Source organism: Vanellus vanellus (genome assembly GCF_965231255.1).
Source record: "Vanellus vanellus genome assembly, chromosome: 17".
Classification (NCBI taxonomy): domain Eukaryota; kingdom Metazoa; phylum Chordata; class Aves; order Charadriiformes; family Charadriidae; genus Vanellus; species Vanellus vanellus.
In genome coordinates this window covers 8,656,662-8,672,550 of record NC_138922.1, presented here as the reverse complement: position 1 = coordinate 8,672,550, position 15,889 = coordinate 8,656,662, and the positions used below count along the sequence as shown (strand labels likewise).

General features: G+C 38.4%; 1 protein-coding gene across 2 annotated transcripts; it reads right to left on the bottom strand.

The window, feature by feature from the left end:
- Window positions 1-6,725: 6,725 nt before the first annotated feature.
- On the bottom strand, window positions 6,726-15,684 carry UTP18 (UTP18 small subunit processome component). 2 transcript variants are annotated; one of them, XM_082492245.1, is made up of 14 exons: window positions 15,370-15,684; window positions 15,024-15,151; window positions 14,824-14,919; window positions 14,086-14,165; window positions 13,762-13,847; window positions 12,983-13,108; window positions 11,916-12,090; window positions 11,542-11,642; window positions 10,621-10,711; window positions 10,219-10,342; window positions 9,101-9,275; window positions 8,321-8,463; window positions 7,512-7,571; window positions 6,726-6,853 (listed from the first exon to the last, which is right to left on the bottom strand). In XM_082492245.1, the coding sequence occupies exons 1-13, from the start codon at window positions 15,661-15,663 to the stop codon at window positions 7,547-7,549; spliced, it is 1,644 nt and encodes a 547-aa protein (XP_082348371.1). In that variant the 5' UTR covers window positions 15,664-15,684; the 3' UTR covers window positions 6,726-6,853; window positions 7,512-7,546. The 2 variants fall into 2 exon arrangements, with proteins under 2 accessions (XP_082348371.1, XP_082348370.1); XM_082492244.1 differs by having other exon boundaries at window positions 6,726-7,571.
- Between the last annotated feature and the right edge of the window lie 205 nt (window positions 15,685-15,889).

Below are 15,889 nucleotides of genomic sequence, written 5' to 3'. Positions count from 1 at the left end.
CATGGCCCTGACCATAGCCAACTTTATTGCATCTGTTTTTTCCACAAGCCCCCCTCCCTTCCGCATTGCTGGATTGCATCTTCGTCCGTATCCAAAAGAGCCACAGGAACCTACAAATTTTTGTGCAAGATTGAGTTTTCTGCAACACGCTGAACTTTTGTAAGATGAGTATCTTTGCAGAGAGCTGCCAAAGCTGACAGGTTAGTTAGAAATACCGACATGAATGTCAGTTCCCAGAGAACTAGTGTTCTTCACAAAAATCTGAATACTGTATTCATCAGCAGAGTCACTTTTAAGCATCTGAGGAAGAACAGACCGGAGAATGAAAGAAACACCTTAAACTCAAAAACTGCAAGCCAGTAAAAAAGGAAATAGCAGGCGTGCATGCAAGAACAGAACAAGGCGTAGTTTTCAATGAGACAAGCTAACCTAGTGTTTAAAATGTGACAGGAAATAGAGAAACGAGGCTGAAACTCTCAGTTCTGACTCAGCATGTAATTCATTTCACCTCTCTATCTCTTTCCTCCACCCATGAGATAGTATTCCTTACTATGGATGATTCCTTGCTTTAATAAAGCCCTTCTGGATCTTCGAACACAAGGGGCTGCAGGTACAGGTGATTAAAATTGAAGAATACATTAACATTTTTCCATAGCTTTGTGCTGCTGGGCTTCAGGACACTGATTTGTTACATAGTACCTTCGCTTTAAGACTATCGAGTGGACATTCTACCTGCAGTAAGAACAAATTGCTATTATGTTACACACAATAGGATGAGTTTTAAGTAAATACTGTTTTTTTTCTGACCACAGTAATCTGCACCTTTGCTAGTCTGTGCCTATCATGCCATTTATGCAAACACTTTGAGGAACATTAGAAACACGCATTGAGCTTCACAGGACTCCCAGGGGATAAGTGCGAAGCTGCAGCATTTCTTCAAAAGCCAGAAGAAAATAAGATACATAATCCCCATCCTACACTGGGAAAGGTTTATAGTCCTGAATTTCAAAAAGGCTTTCCAATATCCAAGAGCTTAAATTTACTCCAAACTTAGACAGGTCTGTTTGGGAAGTTTAACTATGCAAAACTTAAACATCTGATTGACCCCATTGTAATCTTTATATTTCTCAGTATCTTTTTTGAGTAAGCCGTTTGCTATCAGGGCTGAGGTCACACATCACTTACAACAGGAATAAGAGCCACAAAAAAAGAGTTGTTTTCCACCTAACTGGAAACAGCATTCAGTCTTGGCTTTTCCTGTAACTGAAACCTGCACACTTGAGGGATCCCAAGAACAGCCTCTATTCTTTTCCACAATTATGCCAGAAGTCATTACATCCAGCTATAACAGGTCAAGACAAATTTAGGGATAGGAAATCAGCATTGTTCAGTCAAACAACGTACTTTCTTTTCAAGAAAGAAAACTTTAATTGCAGATTTGCTCAATTTTGACCAAGTATCTGTCCATAATACTTGATCTTTTACAGTAATTAATCTTAATTGGTACACACCACTTTATTCTATAGCTTCATCTCAGTATGTGATACACTACATAGCTGAAATACTCCAGCACAAAATGGTTTGAGAACTAACAGCCTGTGAAGTCCTCTGTAGTTATTACAAGCAGCCTGGGGGCCTGACTCTCATCTGCATAAATTTATCCAGCAAAGAATAGTTTGTGTTAACAGACTTAAATATTTTTATAAGCAATAATGGCTTTGTTACAAAATTAATTTACACAAATTTGTCTCTTATTCATGAATCCCATGTCATTTTCCTATTATATTTACCCAACCATTTCTTGGGTGTCCTCCATTAAAGGTAACCTTGAATTTCCTATTATCAAAGACCTTTCCATTCATTTCCAACCTACAATTGCTTCATCTCACAGTATAGCGTATAGCTTCCCTCTAGCTTACCCTGATTGAATTGAAGCAGACTGCAGCTAGGACAGAGCTAGAACAATTGTCCCACAGTATAATACACCTGGATTTTGTTAAGAACGACTCTTAGCAGTACAAATTCCATAGCCTGCAGAATTCACACAAGGAATCAATGCAAAGTGTTAGTGATCAATGGGACGCAATGTTTTTCTTCTGTAATCTAGTTCATATCTTCCAACCTACAAAAGCTTCTTCAGCAAGTTGAGCTGTTATCTCCAGAATCTAATCCCTGCGTGCAGAAGAGGTAGTTTGCACAGTCTCCCAGATCCACCAAAGTCAGTTAGAGCCCATGTGAGCATGGCTGTGATTGTACAAACATGTTCCATGTGACTGCAAACGAAGAACAACATTCTCCAAGGAAGGAGAACGCAGCCATGGAGCACCGTGAGGCTCAGAACAAGCTGTTGCTGCTGCAATGCATTCATGAGAGAAGCTGGGGGGGGGGGGGGGAACAGGGACAACACCACCAAAAAAACCCACACATGCCTCAATTATTTCCTTCTGAATGCAATTCCTCCCAGTAGATCAGGGGTAATAGATTTTCACCAACTGAAACAATCTCACGAACAGCAGGATGCTGAGGTTCTGAGTGACAACACAAGTTTTTGAACAATTATCTTTGAATTGTTAAGTACTCAAAACATCTTTTCTCTTCCAGTAACTTAGAAATCTGCATCCAAAGCTGAAAACAAAGATTAAACAGGAATAAAGAACCCTTGTGTTCAGGCATGTTTATTTCAGCAGGTGATACAGACCCTTAGCTGAACACTACGCTGCATCAGGGTTTGCAGACAGAAGTTACTGTTTTCATAAAAGATCCCAAATTGAAGATCAACTTCCCTAAGTTCCTAACCATGTAAGTCTGTTAAAAACATCTTGCTAGGCTTAATTACTTAAGTCCGTCTCAATTCAATAGAAACTGACTGAAAAAGCAATAGAAAACATGCTAAACCCATGATAAATAAAGATCCCCGATCTTCTGACAGGGAAGAATAGCAATAGGTAGCAATTATGAGTAAGGGCTCCTGCAGCACGTTTCCAAACTCCCCTCTGCTTCAACTCTTCCTCCCATCTGTTTAAGCATAATAAAACATTCGATATTGCACACACAAAATGGAAGTCTCATATGGCAGGCAATCTTATGTGCAAAATACAACACTATGAAGACTGAGATCTCAGGCACATTTTACAGTATCTATTATGAAAACCAAATCATGTTGCAGACATTTCAAAGTGTCTGATCAGCTTACAAGATTTCATTCAGGTTAAGGGGTCTCAAATTTAATAAGATGTACAACTTGCATCGTTTTAATCACTGGAAGAAAATACACAGGTGCAGACTGCCTCAATGGAAGTGTCCCAAAATGGATTAGACTGTATTGCTATCTCACTGTGACAAACGTGGACAAAAATGTCTGAGTACCCTAGAGATGTTTTGTTCCAGAAAAAACCCACAATCATTGTTCCATAGTTTCAACAGAAGAAATCCAAACAATGACAGCAACGTGTCATTAACTGTCCAGCACATTGCTGCTGCTGGTTATCCAAAACAATACAGCAGAATTCAGGGCAAGAGTAAGCAATGGTGCGGTGGTACTGGACACCAGCGAGACTTCTGGAGGTACTGGACAGCAGCAACTGAGGATTTTATCCTGTACAGACTTATTTCAGACACTCTCCAGAAGAGCTCTGTATCCTTCCCCATGATCTTACAAATTTGAGCCAAAAAGGGAATTTAGAGGCTCACCAGAGGCCTTCAAATACTTTGAGAAACATCCTTAGGCAAGAAATCATCTTCTTTTCAAGGTGTGTAGGACTGCCACATCCACTGGATGGGTTCAGCGCTACATCCAACGAGGAAGATTTAATTTGCTGTCTGATCAACAACCATTTGGAAAAAATCATGTAGCAGTTGAAACAGTTCCACATGGAAGAGATTTACAGAACCACAACTTTCCAACTAATTTTGAAAGCAGCAATCCTGGATATTGAATGAGACACGGGAGAGAAAAAAATGAAACCATTCAGTCCTTTAAGAATTTGCTAAGCCACCTGCACCACAAACACAGCTCTCAAACAGGAGCAGGGTCAAACAGCAGATTCAAGACAGACTTAGTAGCAAAACCCATAATCTTCTAAATAACCAGTGTTACTCTAACATCTATTCATGGTATCTTTTTTTTTTCTTGGAGGTTTCCTTTCTAAGCACTAACCAGACTAATTCTCTTTATCTTGCAAAATCGGACAAGATCACAGCCTGAAGGGGAAAGGCTGCAGTGATAAATATTTAATGGGCTACATCAATAAAATTTCTTTTGCCAAGGAGAATGGAAGGAGAGGAAAAGCAGAGAAATAATTCATTAAAAGATTCAGCTTAGCAATGCCAGAAAAAAAAAAAAAGCCAGGCTAGGAAAAAAGGAATTAAACACAAAGATGTTTTAAATAGGTCAGAAGCTTAAGTACTCTTAACACATGGCAACCTGACAAAGAGCCGAGTTTTTCAGAATGAGAGTAGAGTGGTATGTATACTTAAGAGTAATTCATCCCATTGCAAATAAATAACCCTGGACACACTAATAAAAGTTTCAACTTATTGCAATACTTCAGATCATCCAACCTTTACAACCCATTTAGTACATGCAACTGTCATTGCTCAAAATCCATTAAGAAATGCAACAAGCACCTTGAGGTTTCCTTTATTTCTCAAGGCAAAAGTCTTCCCTGTTTCATATTGGATGGGGCAGTAAGTTATGTTGTTGCATTTTGTCTTCTGCAAAACAAGAATTAAGATATTTCGTAGTAAGCTTAAACATTCTTGTGCTGCAGTGCTCCCCATAACTCAGTATAAAGATTAATATTTGCAACTTACATCATAGAAGTTGTAAAAAATGTTTGATCTCTACTTCCTGCCACTATTTGAAATCACTTGCAGTGATACAAGAGCATACAGTATCTCTGTATGTCATAACACCTTTTGCATTCACTCTCCTGCTCCATCCAATCTTCACCTCTTACAACCACAAGCCAGCAGGGTGGGCAAGAACAAACATCAGAAACTGTTGTGTTCATGCTAAAGTAGCCCAGGAACCCATTAATTCTCAAGTTCCAATTCTAGATCTGCTAATGACTTGCTATATGGCTTTGAATCACTGGGTTTGGGACTTTGTATGGGAAAAGTGGAGAAGCACATACTGTGCAAAGAGACGGACAGTCTCAGGACAAGCAGATTAAACGATATCAAAATACCTCTTGGCTACTTCAGTGAGATTTGGTAAAAGAATGTTTAAAACCCTACCTTTTTAGAACTCTTTGATTTAAAATTATTTAATAGCTTTATGGATTAAGTCACACTATTTAAACCTCCCTTATGGTGAAATACAGAGATGATTAAAAAAGGTGAATTGTGTCAATAACCACAACCAAAACCTCCCTCCTCAGCAGTGCTGCCACAGGACATACTGTCCAGTCACATAGAAGCAGCCAGGTCTCGAAATAAGTGATTAAGTGCTGCCCTCTAGTGAAGTCAAACCTAGTTTCAGCATCTGGATTTCCAAAACACAGCAAAATCTCAGTCCCAGACAAATTTTACAAACAAATCAAGGTAACAGAAGAATCCTACAGCAATCATCTTAATAAAGTGTACTTACAATTTAATTTTACTCTTCCATACTAGGGTTTTTAGTTTAGGTTTAACACCGCAATAAGGTTAAACATTGTAGTCAATTTAACACCTCCACAACATATTCTGCTTTTTCCTCTGATTTGTGAAATCAAGTTCTCCTCTTACAATGAATCACTGGCAAAGCCATTTGAAAGACTCATTACATTAGAAACCATAATATTATATTTTTAAATTATAATATAATGATATATATTATATGAAAATAAATAAAATATACTTAATATATTTATTTTATAATTATAACATTTAAAATTTTTGACTGAGTTCTAGATTTAGCTTTTTCTTATGCTTTTTTTTTTTTTTTCACTGAAGGTTTAATGACTTCACTACTGGTTAGTGGAGCACCTTGGCTCTTGACATTACTGCCCAAAAAGCTCTCATGTGAAGCAGACATATTAGTCACAATTTATTCTCAACACGGGGCTTTTATTGTAGCAGATTTCTACTCAAGTTTTTGTTCATTTATTTAGAAGAAAGAGGCAGCCACTTCAGGAACAAAGTGACCAGAGAGGCAATATTTGGCATCACACAAATATCCAGCAACAACAGCTGTAAAACAGTCCCCACGGTATTAGAATTTCACAATTCATTTAAAAATCAAGTATGAAGTGATAATCGGGATACTTTGCTTTCACAGAAAGATGAAAATGTGGTCTTCCTTTAAGAACTAAAACCACATTGCATACAGTTGTTTCTGTGACACATAAGAGGCAGTAAACAACCCAGGGGGCTGTTTCTCACCTTTCGGTTTAGGATGTCTTTAAGCTATAGCTGGCCCATCAAGCTGGGCTGACCTACAACATCTGCATCAACAGGGTTTCAGGCTGATTTGCTCCTCCAGTCAGCAAAATGCTGTTTCCAACCCAGCCTCAAATGAACCTGGCTGATGGAAGAGCTCAAGTGAAACGTGTGGAGCAGAGCTTACAGTTTACACAGAACTGATGTTTTGTGTTTCAGCATTGGGATACTTCATATGCTCATAATAACTACAGACATTTAAGCAATCCTTGAAGACATTACCTTGAATGCCAACCGTTAAAATCTACTTAATCATTTGCTTACACAAAACATTGGAAAAAGTTGAAAGGACTTGCCTGGAAACTTATCAGGTACATTTATTAAGCAACAACATTCAAAACCACAGATGTTATATTTTTGAACTTCTGTATAAAATAAAAAAAAATTCGTTTGACTTTGTCAGCATACTTGTATCTGCAGGTTACAACACCTGGGGAAAGATCAGTACAGAGAATTTTGTTAGTATCTTCGAAACATTTAGCCATCACAAAATTCTGTGCAAGCTTAAAATGCAGAAGACTGCCTGCTTCCAGTCTGAACCAGTTTAGCTTCCAATCATTAACATACTTTGGGTCAAACAGAACTATTTTATTACTGTAAAGGCTACAGGTCTTTCTAGTTTTCCATGAAGAGGTTAAAGTGTACATTAAAATCATACCTGCACAAAGCTACACTTCAAACTTCAGTAATTTACATTACCTAAATCTAAAACTACGCAGACTCGTGTGGGCTCACTTACATGACTCAAGCCAAGTATCTGCCAGCCTGCAGCTGTTTTTAACAACACTGCCTATGAGTTTGATTTAAATATACTCAGATTTTTAAAACTACTGTCAACAGGACTGAGCAGAAGTTTAGTTGAACTACCAGGTCCCTGTAGGAGTATTATTAGAAAAGCTGAGACTGACAAGACAAGCCTGACTCCTGCCCATCATGTGGAGCCTACTACTGGAGAGATCCAGACAGAACAGTTTCAGATTACACAGGTTTCAGAGCTTCCTGTTGCCATCTATGAAAAGGTGGAGGTAGCGAAGTGAAAATAACGTTCGTCAAGACAGTGTTGTCAACAGTTCTAGTGCTACTTTTACCTCAGTTACTGGTCCATTTTCTCGTGTATCTTCTTTTAAAAATCTGAATAATGTTTCAGCCTGAAGGAAAAAAAAAGTTGAGACATTGAAAATTTAAAAAAAAAAAAGTTGAAACCTGTTGAGTGAACAGCACAAACAAGCAACAACTATTTGGTATTGTTACTTTGAGTATTCTTAATCTGAAACACGGGTGTAGCAAAAGATAGCAATCACCCACATGCTAGATTTACTTGAAGTGCCAATATAATATACAGTTCAAGTTCAAATAAAAGACAAATCACAAGATTCATTCATGAATTTGTACAGACATGCTTGGCAATCTTTTTGTAAATTCTCCCTGTCAGACTTTGTAAATCGTTAAAATCTCACATTAAAAATGCAAAGTTTTCCAAGTATCACATAAAGTTACTTAGTTTAAAAAAAGGGAATATTCCTGCTCTGAGTTTGTAGCACTCCTTACACCTGACCACATCAGCAGAAAAAAAACCCCACACTTCTCCCTTCTCACAAAAAGGGTAAAGTTCTTCTTTAATCTGTTTTTTAATGGGGAGAGCATCTGACTTTTTACATAGCAGTTATTTCAGAAAAGGATAATGATGGTTTTGACAGGGATGTCTGCAGCAATGTGTATTTTTATAATCAGACAATAAACAAGGCTCATTCGTTCTCCAGACGGGAAAACCAGCTCCACACTTAAGTCATGAGGCAAAATTCAGATCATGACGTCAAACCTTATCATTTACCAGTCACCTGCCCCATCTTACAGAATACAAACATGTTATCTGAGATTAAACAAACTTAGCACATACCTAAATAACAAAGCTTTGCCTTTGTTATTTGCTACAGAGAAAAAACCACTTCTGGGAGAAAAGTCCATAGATTGAGCGAGATAAATCTGTTTTCTTCTAAACACTGGGAAGTTTGAGAATACAGTATATGAAGGAATGTGTACCTATTGAGAAAAAGGTCATTAGTTACCACAATTAGGAAAGCCACCAAAATTCAAGTTAAAGTACATATTTAAAATTGAGTGTCAATGTTAAGTTCAAATGTTCAGTTACATTCCTATCCTACACCACTTTACAAAAGTGTTCTACTGGAGAAAAAGAGCAGGGAGCACACTACAAAGTCAGTTATTGCAATTCATTTATTTTTAAGTAATTACAACTTACTAGTAAAAAAAGGCTTTCAAACCCCCAGATTAGTTCAATAGTTCCACTGTTGGCCACAATTCTGACAAGGCTGGCAAAATTCTGAATGAGCTAGGAAAAACCCCACACTGTAAGACGGTTACAGTTAACAGCTGCTGAAAATTCACACATGTTGCTGACTTATATTTACAGCCCTAAAATAAGGGCATCTTAAAAAAAGGAAAAAAAGGTAAACTAGACCATAAGATATTATTTTCACAACAACTTCTCTGAAGAAAAAAAAATTATTTCCTTATACAGTATCTTGTATGTGTCCTGATCTGCTCAGTCTAGCAGATTTTGCAGTACACATACCTGCTCAGTATCAGTGTTATTATGTCACCAGGAACATTTTTGATCAAGAAACAAAAAAGCTTGTACTAACAAAGCTGAACATACCAATTTGACAGCCTCATCAGCTTCACGGGAAGCCACTGCCAGAATTTCTGTGGTGGGATTGAAGGTCACGCATGTAGCAGAGGTAACCAGGTTCATTATGGCTTTAACTGGTTTAGGATGGTTTTCTTTGAGACAGACATCAGTAGTATATAAATTTACAACTCCAGAAGCTGAACTGAAAAAAGAAATTAACAATTACTATACCAAAAATTAATATTTACAGTACATAGTACCTTGTCATCTGTAGCCATCATTCAACTGAAAAGGTAATTTCCAATTACATACTGGAATTTGTAATGATATTTTCTTTGGAGCTTGATTTTAGAGTTTATAACAGTATTTAGTGGAGAGGTTGGTTTATTGTAGGGGTTTTTTTTATTTACATAGAGAGACACACACTTAACCGTGGAGAGACCTGATAAGCACATCTTTTACATAAAACTAATTCAAAGCAATGAGAGATTGGTATCAAAAGATTCTGAAATAGTTTCAAATTTTTTCTTGGGTTTTTTTGTTTGTTTGGGTTTTTGGTTTTTGTTTTTTTATTATTTTTTTTTTTTTAATACTCTGTAGAGTTAAGTCCACTTAAAAAACCTTTTCTACAGCAGGCTAAGAAAATGCATACTGTACTTAAGTGCTAGTCTCATTTGAAAGGATTGATATGCTAGCTGAAGTTGCATCTTGGTAAGTATATTTGGACAAACGTTTTCAAGCTTGTGGCTCTGAGTTGAAGTACCTTTTCAAATGCTAACATGCTATACTGCAGAAGCCAAATTAGGAGTACGGGAAAGAGAAAAGGGGGAAGACCTTGAATCAACATTCGTAATACAGAATTTGTGATTTCAGTCAGTATGATTTCAAAATTAAGTGCTAAAACCATATATAGCAACACTACTACATTAGAAGCGATACTGGCATTAAGTGTGTTACGGTATTTTAGATATACATGGAACAAATTAAATTATTATCATTAAAAAGGCAATATTCACCTATTGACCTCTACTCTAACCTCATTAAAACCAAACTTATTCCATGTTCCTGTACTCTCACAAGCCACCAATAAGTTTACTGAAGAGCTTCAAAGTGAGATAGGAAGATGTCAAATCCAAGTCACTCACCCACATGCCACATACTGGTGATTTTTTGAAACAGCAATGCACTTTCCTTCCAAAGAACCTTCATCTTCAAATTTGTGTAGACACTTTCTGCTTCTCACATCCCAAATGAAAACTTCACCTTCCTCTGGTCGCAGAATAAAGTAGATTATAGAAACCACATATACAGAACACACTGTCTATTTGTTAAAATTAATTTAATTAGACAACAACTTAGATCATTTACAACTATCAAATACAGTGTATTTAAAACAAGCAAAGGCATGTTAAAATAGTTAATGATTGATCACTTGGTTGTATTTTTAGGCTAGATACTGGCAAAACGCCTTTTAATTATCTTTGTAAAACTTAAACTTATGCAATTTAAATGGAATTACGATTAGTGATGTTAAAGAGAATACTTACTCGAATAGCTGTATATTTTACTGCTGTCTGGAGTGAAAGCAGATGCAGTGCATCTTCCATTTACCTTCATAGTGCTAATCAGTTCCTTTGTCTATAGGATGAAGAACAACAATGGTGACAATGATTCTGCCAAAAATCTGTAGGGAAGTTGTTTCCATACTCCTGTCCCACGAAAATCTTAAGTTAGCTACACTGACATTAAAAGAACAGCATCAACATTTTCAGTGCCTACAGACCAAAGCACAAGCTGATGCTCAGGAGTCCATGATCAATTTATTACTGCACAACTACAACTAGTTCAATAAACACTAATTTGCTCCCTCACTGAAGGGTCTTCACTATACAATGCAACTGATTTTTTTTTTTATAGAGCATTTTGCCTACTAGAAGTTTACAACTAATCCAGTTTTCAATATATGACATTTTAAAATTTAACTGAAACAATTCTATATGCATTATGCATCACAGTAGATGGTGATTCATGCACATGGTACACCAGCAGGCATTAGCACTATTCCCATAAAAGCAGTCCTACATTTTTTCTGCCTTCAGATGCCTGTTTCCATACTGAGGCCATTCCTTTTTGCCAGCACAGTTTTCATGCCATCAGTCGAAATACAATATTGACATATGACTTTTTCCAGTGACAGCTTAAAAACCCGTGAAACTCTGGCCTTAGCTCACCAGTCCCAAAGGGAACTGCACAGTGAGAAAAAAAATTCTCAGAGGCACCCCAAAATAATTTTCTAAAGCTAGAGTTAGTCGATTCAGCAGCTCATTTTTGAAGGCTGTCACAGTGTGCATCATACCTTTGTTTCATCTGAAAGTTAGATTGCTCTTCAGATTAAATGTAAGCAAGCAGATTCAAAAGGAAAAAGGCACCAAGAAATTGAAGCTACATGAACCACAACAAGAAACTACCTTCATTGACAACAAGTGGAGGTAACCTGAAGTTCCAGTTAGAAGCATGAATGATCCATCTGGAGAGACTTCGAAATTTCTGAGAAATCTTTCCTCCACACCTTTAAAGAGAGATTCAGAACTTCAAATTGGCATAATTTATTCTTTTTCCTCAATATTCAGAGGTACAATGAATATGAATAAGACCTGACTCCACTTCAGCTTTTCACTTCTATAATACACTGTCACAGTAAAGCTACAACACAACCTTATTTATGTGTGACAATTAACTTCTAATATCCCAGACAAACTAAAGCTAAAGAAAAATTCATACGCCATCTCCATTTGGGACAGCTTCAACTATGCCCAGACACTTAAAGCACTATAAAACGTACCTCTTACTTTCTGTATAGGAATAATACTTCCACTCATCATGTCATACACAAAGAACATTTTATGGTGAGTACCGGTGGCTATAACTTGTTCTCCATCAACACTGAAACAAGCCTTATAGATTGGAAAACTCTCTAAATAGATGCTCTGTATTCTTGGATTCTTTATACCATCAACCTTCAAAAAAAAAAACAAAACACACAAACATATTATCATATTAAGGAACATACCAAATAATTCTACATAGAAAATTCCTATCAACTAGCCAGCACAAGACACTTGAACAGTAAGAGGTATGCCAGTTTGAAGCATTAATCTCTTCTTCTCTCCTCAATCTACAAATAACCAGGCTCTTGGCTCCTCACCCTATATATCAGGCACTCTTAGCATTCCTGGATATACTTCACACCTCTTACCCTTCCCTGTCTTGCCCATTCTTTGTTCAAATAATCACTTTTATTGTGGTTTTCTAAATGGAAATGTTTGCTTCACATTGTTCTTTCATGCAGTCCCGTGGAAATATTAAATGTGACTCGTGTCTTCGTCTGTTTCCCTGATACTGGGCCCTCTTGAAAGTTCTGAAATAGAGTTATGATCTTTTGTTTTTCAGAGGAGTAAGACTGGAGTGTCCCAGGACAAGTACCTTCCTGCTGCAGTAGTCTCTCCACACTTTACAGCAATATTACATTTTTAAATGAAAGTGTACTGCTCCCAACACTGCAGGCTTTACAAACAACATAAAAAAAAAAAAACAAACCTCATTAGTCCTCATCACTGCAAACCTTAAAACCAAACATTAAAAACAAATCTTCAACTAAAAACTCTGCTACAACTACGATTGCCTATACTCTGTAAGTGGCTGGTATGAAATCACAGATGGAAATTTCTTCCAACAAGATGCCTTCGACCAAGGAAATTCCATTGTAACCACAGACACTACATTCTGTGAGCACACCATCACAGGAAGAGAGAAAAGGAAGTCTGTTATTCCAGGCTATCTCAGCTATACTTATAAAAAAAACCCGCCATATTAGTGGCCATTTACATAGTATAGAATGAAATCCTTCACCTGAAAGAGTGACACAGATCGATCATGTCCAGCAGTCATGACCACTTGAGCAGATGGATGAAACTGCACAGTTGCCAATTTTCCATTAGCAAAACGTTCCTGATTAGCAGGCAAGCAGGTACTCATCTAGAACAAAGATCAAGCCGTTAAAAAAAAAAAAAACTAAAACCATCAACTTACACACTTTTGCTTATGCTGATGAACAGCCAATTCAAGTGCTCTATTCTACAAGAGCAGGATGTCAAACCCTACAACAAACTTTTAGACAGCATGACATAAGCAGAACACACACACAGTAAGTTCAGTAAGTTGCTTCAATGCAGCAGTGTAGACATGAGATAAACTAGCTAGACTTCCTACTGACTTCGAAATTAACAGTCTATGTAAAACTAGTTGCACTATGACTCATCTGAAATAGCTGTAGAAGAGATAGTGTAAGAAACTCTCATTTAAGGCTGTTGCTTCTTAAAGACCATTTCAGTAGCCTCAAAGCTGTGGGAGAAGTCCATCCTTCCTATGCAGAAATTAAAATCCTATTACAAGATGCTACTTTAGAGTACATAAAATAATCCCTATGTCAAACAATACATCTCAATTTATTGATTCATGCTTTCATTAAGTGAACTATCCAATTTGTCCAATTGTTTACTCTTTAAGAGTTTCCAGTTACAGAAACAAAGAAGAAACGCATATGATCACTAATTTTACTGCCCAAATAGCAAAGAAGTCAAAGTGTGCATGAGGGTCTAACTAAGGCAGGAGGATAAGCTTGCCTTTACCTTCAAAATACCTCTTGGCAGGGATTCCGAGTTTGATATGAAATTGCCAGTCCTGCATAGCAAATCATCATCTTCATCACTGTCACCTAATTAAGACAAAGCACATTGAAAAGGCTAATTCCACAAACACTACCACACCAAAACCTACAAATTCCTTACAGAAACAAATTAAATCAAAGCACACAAAGAAGCAAGGAATAAAGCTGACTTATCCAGCATATTATCACACTACCAAAACTGAGAAAACATCAAAACGAATTACTTTCCAAGAAGCTGAATAGGGAAACACAGGAACACTTATAGAATAGTAATGGATTTATTTACTATCACTTGCAGTCCTTTTGGATTTCTTCCTGTTTTCTATATCAGCCCAGGCAGGAATTCCTCCCATAGCTCGCTGAAACCTGGCAAGAGAAGGGTGAGGGGGGAAGAGGGGAAAAAAAGACACAAACACTTTTCTGAGAAAGTAATTTCCTCTTATGTGTTAAGTACTTAAAAAGCACACAGTCACAATTCTGCAAGATTACTTTCACTTAGACTACTATGTAAGTTTTTTAAAATTTCACTCAGCTTTCTGTGTTTGGCTAAATTCATGAGTGTGAAACTAAAGCAAAATTGATACCAAACATAAAAGCACTATCTTTTGGAGTAGTATATGCTAATACCAAACGCATCTAAAGTTCTGCTTTGTTATCTGACTATGTTCACATTTCAGTTCATTCTTCCACTCATTCTAAGTCAGCATCTCACATTACCCTATTTACAAAGCAATGCATCATTATAAAGAGTTTCCGATGTAACTCCCTAGAGGACAACTTAATCTGTGCATTTCTACTAAAGCATGTATTAAATAATTTAGTCTAGACAACACTAATGTACATTTTATTTACTATTTTTAATTTTTTTTTTATTTAAGAATGCTGCAAATACCATAAGCAGCACTAGCTTTAAACAGACCACATGACTACAGTGGGTAAAGAGAAAAAGTGACTTTGAATGTCACACAGATGTATCTTATCTCATCTTAGTAAAGGTAGCCACAGAAACATTAATGAAACTCACTGTTCTTCGAGCCTCCTTTTTAGCTTTTTCTTAGTAAGTATCTTCTCAGCATCACTTTTCATGAAGTCTTTCCTATATCTATGGGTCATATCAACACTAATGGGAAAGAACACACAGAACGTGAAGATCATTCAAACTGAACCCCCTTACAGTCACTCTTAAGCTTGAAGTATAATTCCTACCTGCAAGCTTGAACTTACTTTTCCTCAGCTTCATCATCTTCATCCACCCAGGCTGGCTTTTTAGACAAGGTTTTACTTTTTGCTTCATTTTCTACTTCCGAATCACTGGACTCTTTCTGGAGTCCTTTCCTCTCCGTAGCCTTCAGCTGAAAACAATCAAGCAGACCATTTTAGCCCAGCCCACGGATGAGAGCAGGTTGTTGACACCCACAGCGGCGGGGATCAGGCGGGGACAAGGAGCCGAAGCACCGGGCCCTCCTCGGGACCGCAGACCGCGCCGCCGCACCGCGCTCCCCCCGCGGCGAGGCCCGGGCCTCCAGGAAGGCCGCGGCGCAGGAGCCGCCCGCCGGGCCCCGAGCCCTACCCGTGGGGGAACAGTCAGGCGCTGCAGCAGCTCCTCCTCCTCCACATTGAGGCTGTCACCGAACACCAGCTCCTCCAGCTCCCGCTCGGCACCCGACGCGCGGCAGAGCTCCTTCAAGTGCCGGGCGCGGCGAGCCGCCTCCTCTGCCGCCTGCTTGGCTGCCGCCCGCTCAGCCGCGGCCGCCGCCGCCTCCTCCTCCTCCGCGCGCGACTGGAAGCGCTTCACTGTTTTCGTCATTTTTTTCTTTTTCTTCGCTGCCGGGTCCGGGCGAACCGCCCTCTTCACAGGCCGCATCGCTCCTCACAGGGCCCGCCGGAACCGGAACGCGTGCTTGCTGGCCACGTGACCTCCACTTATACTGCTCCTTGCCCCGCCTCCAAGCGTGATAGGCTCTCGCCGCTGCCCCTCCTCAGCCCACGTGATCGGTCACGGTCCCCGGCCTTAAGGCGCTGTCACGTGACCTCCTTTCTTTACCTTCCTTTTCCCCCTCCCCCCTCCTCCTCCCACTCCGCGTTCCACG